Source organism: Geospiza fortis, unplaced genomic scaffold (assembly GCF_000277835.1).
Source record: "Geospiza fortis unplaced genomic scaffold, GeoFor_1.0 scaffold114, whole genome shotgun sequence".
NCBI classification, from domain to species: domain Eukaryota; kingdom Metazoa; phylum Chordata; class Aves; order Passeriformes; family Thraupidae; genus Geospiza; species Geospiza fortis.
This window is the reverse complement of record NW_005054383.1, coordinates 3133211-3139083: the sequence shown is the minus strand read 5'-3', so window position 1 is coordinate 3139083 and position 5873 is coordinate 3133211. Positions and strand designations below refer to the sequence as shown.

At 40.6% G+C, this 5873-nt stretch overlaps 1 protein-coding gene across 1 annotated transcript in view; it reads right to left on the bottom strand.

The window, feature by feature from the left end:
- The window catches only part of KIAA0556 (KIAA0556 ortholog), a 55635-nt gene that overhangs the window by 25387 nt on the left and 24375 nt on the right, over window positions 1-5873 (bottom strand). Inside the window, exon 13 of the mRNA XM_031060498.1 lies at window positions 3771-4659. Within this exon, the coding sequence (XP_030916358.1) occupies window positions 3771-4659 (889 nt within the window). The remainder of the gene's footprint in view (window positions 1-3770; window positions 4660-5873) is intronic.

Genomic DNA, 5873 nt, shown 5'->3' with positions numbered 1-5873 from the left:
TCAGCAGACAGGGAGGATAAGGTGAGCATTGCATTCTAGGCAGGTAATGTCCAAATATTTTTCCTATTTTTCAGCACATGTGAGATGTAGAAAGAGAATAATTACGAGATATCCAATGGGAATGTAACAATGGGAGGGCAACAAATCAGAGGGGCCCAGTGGGAGCAAAGCATCTTCTCCTTGTGGCTGCACTGGGGAACTGCTTCATTTCCATCTCAAAACAATTAAGAACAGATAATAACCAAGGTTTTCAATAAAGCAGTCACTCATGTATTTTCTTCAAATAAATGAAGAAAAGGAAGTGGAGTACTGAACAATTACAGGCCCGTGGGCCAGATTTTACTTCTGTACAGTGTCCTTGGGTGGATACTAAAACAAATGGTTATCAAGAATAAATGCCAATTGCTGTGAAATGCAAAACAAAATTTTCCCAAAAGACTGCTCAAGACTAACTTTTAACTGTGTTTTTGGAAATACTGGAAAGAGGCAATGTTCCTAATCTATGCATGGCAAATGATCACTTACAGTGGGGACACGTGAGATAAAATTAAGAATTTTAAAGCAGATGGGAAACTACCTGGAAAAGGGCTGTCTTCCAGAATGAAAGGCTGGAGAGCAACCTGGTACTCCTCCTTACACCACAAGGAAAATGCAGACATGAAGGAAAGGTTCCTATTTCAGAGATCAGACATTCTTCAGTCACTTTCTTGCTCACACCACTATTAGGAGGTGGCTGATCCCCAGCAATACATCCCAGAGCTCACAATTCACCTGGACAAAGCACTGTACAAATATTTACCCCTTGAAAATGTCAAAGCTTGAAAATTTTGGGATGAGCAGAGTACAGAGGAGTATTTAACATCCACTGACTTTCCTAGTTTGGGAGGGTTTTTCCCATTTCTTTTCAAACATGAAATACTTCCAACAGTCCAGAGGTTACAATCCTGAAGCCCCTCTAGGGCAGTGCAAGGGGAATTTAGAAGGTTGGTGAGCTACTTTAAGGAGTGGTAACAGGAGAAGTGGAGCTCTGAAAGGAAAGCAGAGGTGGCCCAAAAGCAGACACCAATGGCTGAAGGTTTATAGGGTGTGACTTTTATCTTTTAAGAATCTAAAATGCATTATTATTAATGACACCTCAAACATCCAACTCCTCTGTGGGTTCAGGAGCGTCTTGAATCTCCAGTGCAGCTTCTGGTGGCCACACACACCACACACAGTTCCTCTTAAAACTTTAGAAAACTACATTTTGGGGCAAGACTACATAGAAAAAACCACCTTTCTTCTCCCTCTGTTGAGCTAATCTCTTTTTTTACTCCCTGCAGTTATAAACAGCAATCATATTTCCATGCTGCAATCACATGCTTCATTTCCCAAATCATTCTAAAAGCTCTCCTCTGTATCTGTTCCACTTGGTAATCAGCTTTCCTGAAAATGGATGATCAGAGCTGCAGTTTTCCAAGTGAGGTCTCACAAGTGCCTGTGTGGAGATATTGAGGTTTCCCAAGTAGCCAAAATGCCTCTGCTGCTCCATCCTGGGAGTGCACTGCTCCAATCACTGCTCACCCCAGCATTTCAGTCAATCTGCCATCAGCTACTCAACCATGAGTCTTCTCTTCCTCGGTCATTTGCAATTGATGATTACTCAGCTTACAACTTAATTTTTGGTTATTAGTCCCCAGATGAGCCTGCAAGCATTCTACTGAATTGCATTCCATTGCTCCAGTCCTCAAGTTCATCGTTCTGTGCAGTTCTTCAATCTCCTTAACTCATAATAAACCAAATTATATGTTATTTGCAAATTTTATCAGCGTGCTCCCACCATTTCCTTTGCACATTAAACAGGTTATCAAAGAAAAATTGATGTTTTTATAGCAACATTAACTCCAGCCAAGCCTGTACGTGCTGTTACTAATTCCTGTTGTTCTTGTGAAGCATTTAGTGACCAAAGCCACGCTGTGACATCCAGAGGAGCCTCTGAGCCTTCCCTTTGTCCCACCCTCCACTGCCCTTCTCTTAGCCCCAGGCCAATTAAAATCCAGCCCTCTCAGGGAAACATTTTAAAGGTTTTCCTGTTGTTAAAGCTCTCTCAGCTCCATTTGAAGATGGCTTTACCCTGCACACACAGCAGAGAGAACAAAAGCTGCAGGGACTAAAACATATCAGGAACTTAAAGCACCACAGGATAACCTGCTCTGAGCAAAATCACAGAAAATTTACATTGAAAAATTATAACCCTCATCTTGTAGTTTGCATTGAAATTCCTAATTTATGTCCATTTTCACAACTGAACAGAACTTCTCAAGGTGGGATTTATTTACAGTTTTCACAACATGAAGGTTTTCATGTAACAGATACTGTGAAATGTGTGAAACAGTAAACGGGGCTGCAGGGAGTGGGGTGGGTGAAGGGCAGGTGGCACCTGTTCCAAACTTCCCTGTTCTCTTCTTTGAGGTGTAACTTCAGACACACTGATGAAATTGCTGTTTTCTCCACAGAGGGTCAGACAAGGAAAAATCCAGACATTCTAAGTTTAGAAAGAACCATTTTACCTTTGTCTGAAAAAGCCCTGCAGTACCTGCTGTAGAAATTGAACTGACACTCCTTCATTTAGGTGAATTTGCTGTTCCTTGTCACCCTTACTTGCATGTAAACACCCAAATTCAATATACAGCAAGATACATTTTCATGTAAATCGTTCTGATGTTCAATCACTCTCAAAATTTCAATTTGTAGTTTTGTAACATCTTATTCCAATCCTCTGGGTCTTGTTGTCCTTGTTGTATTAAATCTTCATTTGAGACAAGATACTGAATGCTGAAGGATTACAGAATGCCAAGGATGGGGCATGAAGGGTCCAAACCCCAGGAGTCAGAGTGACATGGCTTGAAACTGAAAATGGAAGACAAACATATATCCCAAGCAAAAGCAAATTGGGTGAAAGAGAGCCAAAGGAGAACTTGTGGGTAAGAAATTCTACTTTTCTGTTATTCACACTTGTTAAAGACAAAAATATTATCTCATGCCCTGAAAATTTCCTAGCCATGGATTGCCAGATGTTGGGATAAAGGGGAGCTTGGGAAGTTCTCCTGCTGTTCCCTGGGGACACACAGCTGGATCCTGCCAGGAACACACAGCTGGATCCTGCCAGGAACACAACTGCACAAAGCTGGATCCACCTCCAGCAGGAGGTCTGGGGAAGGAGGACAAGGATAATCAACAGCACAGAGCAGACAACAGCTAAATTTATTAGAAAACTCTTCATAAATAAGCCAGATGTCTGAAGGAGAGGTTTATAAAATTATGAGTGGAGAAGAAAAATAAGGGTAATTTTCCATTCACTCTGAATAAATATATTGAGCATTTATTCTCACCAAGAAAGACACAAAGCTACTGCACAAATAAACTCTGCAAATTTGGGATGTAATCTTCTTTATCTCTCTGCAGATTTTAATTGATATTAGCAAACATTTGCTATCTACAGGACTGTCAATTTTTAGAATGCAATTTACTGAAATTTCATCTTCCAGCTGCTCCAAATAAATTAAAAGCCCCTAAATCAGAATGTAAATTTTTCTGAAGAGCGTTTCATATCAGGTGTAGGAGACAGACTGAGTATTCTCATGAGGAAAATATCACATTAGCCAAACTAATATCCCCTGTCTAAACTTCCAGGTATCTCAAGAGGTCCCTTCCACCTAAAATAAGTTTGTGCCTCTGCAAAATGGAGAACACATCAGCACTTGGACTAAGGTTGCTATTGTGACTCTTACCTTTGAGAGCAGAATCATCTTCTCCAAGATTTGTAGTGTTTAATCCCAGCTTTTTACCACACATGACACTTCTCCTTCCACTCACAGGGTACTGCAAACTGCAGTTTTTGTTAGAAAGGGAGTCAAAAATGTCCAAGTCCACATCAGCATCCTTTCTGGTCAGCGTTTGTGATCTCCCATCTCCAGTTGCATTTCTACTATTGGGTCTTCCCATTTCATGCCTCTGACATTTGACATCCTCATTTATCAGATCTGAGAAGTTTTTCATGGTTTCATCTGGCTGTGTTTGAAATCTTGAGTTGAAATTCTGTTCTGTAGCCAGCCACGGAGGCTTCTGCCTACTGGGAGTGCCTTGATTATTCTGTGCTACCTGGGAAGATGACTGTAACCAAGAAGGAATTGCACCTGCAGAATCAGTCAGCTTTCTTCCTGTTAACCTTTCCATTTGCTCACTCAAACAAAGCTCATCATCTGACTGAACGTGCTCTGGAACTGCTGCTTCCTCCTCTTTGGCATCTTTTATACAAACTTGAGATGGGGGCACTTTTAGATCATCCTCTAACTGAGATAAATTTTTCTTTGTAAAGCTGATTGAGTTCATCTTAGGCTCAAGAAGATTTTCTTCTGGCTGAGCTGTCCAGTTCAGTGAAGCACTGTTTGATTCTGAGCATTTTAAAAGTAGGTCTGTTTTCTTGTCTGGACCTGCAGGTGCATTTGCTTCCTTCCTCTCAGCTGAGGGAGAGGCTGAGCTATCTTGCTTGTGATCTGTAAGGTCAATTGTGGTGTTCTGGTCAGCAAGGAGATCTCCAGAGCCTCTCTCTAATTCCCCATCAAACACAAGGTTCTCATCAACATACAGCTTCACCTTCTTTGCTCCAACATCAAGGTCCTACAAAAAGAAAGGTATGAAGATTTCAGTCAAGCTTTCAAGCATTAGATATCACAGCTCTGGGACTCTGACATTTGAACACTTAATCAATAGACAGATGAAAACAATTAAACCCTGTGTCAGTATGTGCTTTTGACTGCTTTTTAATCTAAAGCTGAAATGACTAAGAAATACTGTGTAATAGATAAGTTTTTTTTAAAGGACAGGAAACCCTGCTAGACACTGCTATCACTTGGTCTGACAAGGTTTGATTATTTAGAAAAGCTTCAGGGAAAAAGCCTAGATTAAGTACAATTATATTTGATCAAGATATAAATTCCAGAGGCACATTTTGCTTTTCATCCCTAAGATTCACCACTTTCATGACATGTTCCACAGCGAACAACCACCCAGATCAAAGCCACCAGAGTTAAAAAGAGTTACAGAGTTACAGAAATGCTAGGAAAAAAAATCATCCAGTCCCTCTCTTTCCATTGAAGAATATAAAATAACCTACATCATTGTGAGGAAATCTGGTTTTAACAGTTTTCAACTAATCTGCCTTGATAGCCTATTCCAACACTTAACTAGCCTTTTAAACAGCAGGCCTTCATCTCAGACACAATTCTGCCACTCACAACTTTATCTCTATGTTCTCCTTCACTGTGGCACTCACCAATACCTGATTTTTTTATTCCATTGAAGTTAGAACTAATGTTCTTTCTCTTCTCTTCACCATTTCAATATAACCTTTTCTCCCTCTTGACAAAAATACCATTATCTTCAAAGAAAATACAGAAGATGAGACACAATCCATCTCCATTCTGTTCTCTAACTTGTCCATCTCGTGGAGTCTTTCAGAGACTCTCTGTTCTTTCCTTCTTTTTGTGAAAACTAAGAAGCTTTTTGTGAAAGTAAGAAGTTTCAGTTTCATCCCTCTTGCTCATTTCCAGCCTGTCAGTTCTCCTTGAATACTGATTTTCATTTTCCTCTGCTCCCAGACTAAACCAATCACTCCTTCCCTTCCAAGCATGAAAGTCTCTGGTTCTTCACTCCTGAACACACACTGTTTAAGCCTTACAAGTTTTTATAGCTTCCATCCTGTTGCCTTCCCAATAATAACATCTCTGAGGCCAAAAAAATGCAATGTGGATGTACCCAGAGGAAAAGCAGAAGATGCAGGCATGACAAGAAAGGGACAGGTGAGGGAGGGGAGTGGGTGCAGGAATGCAGGA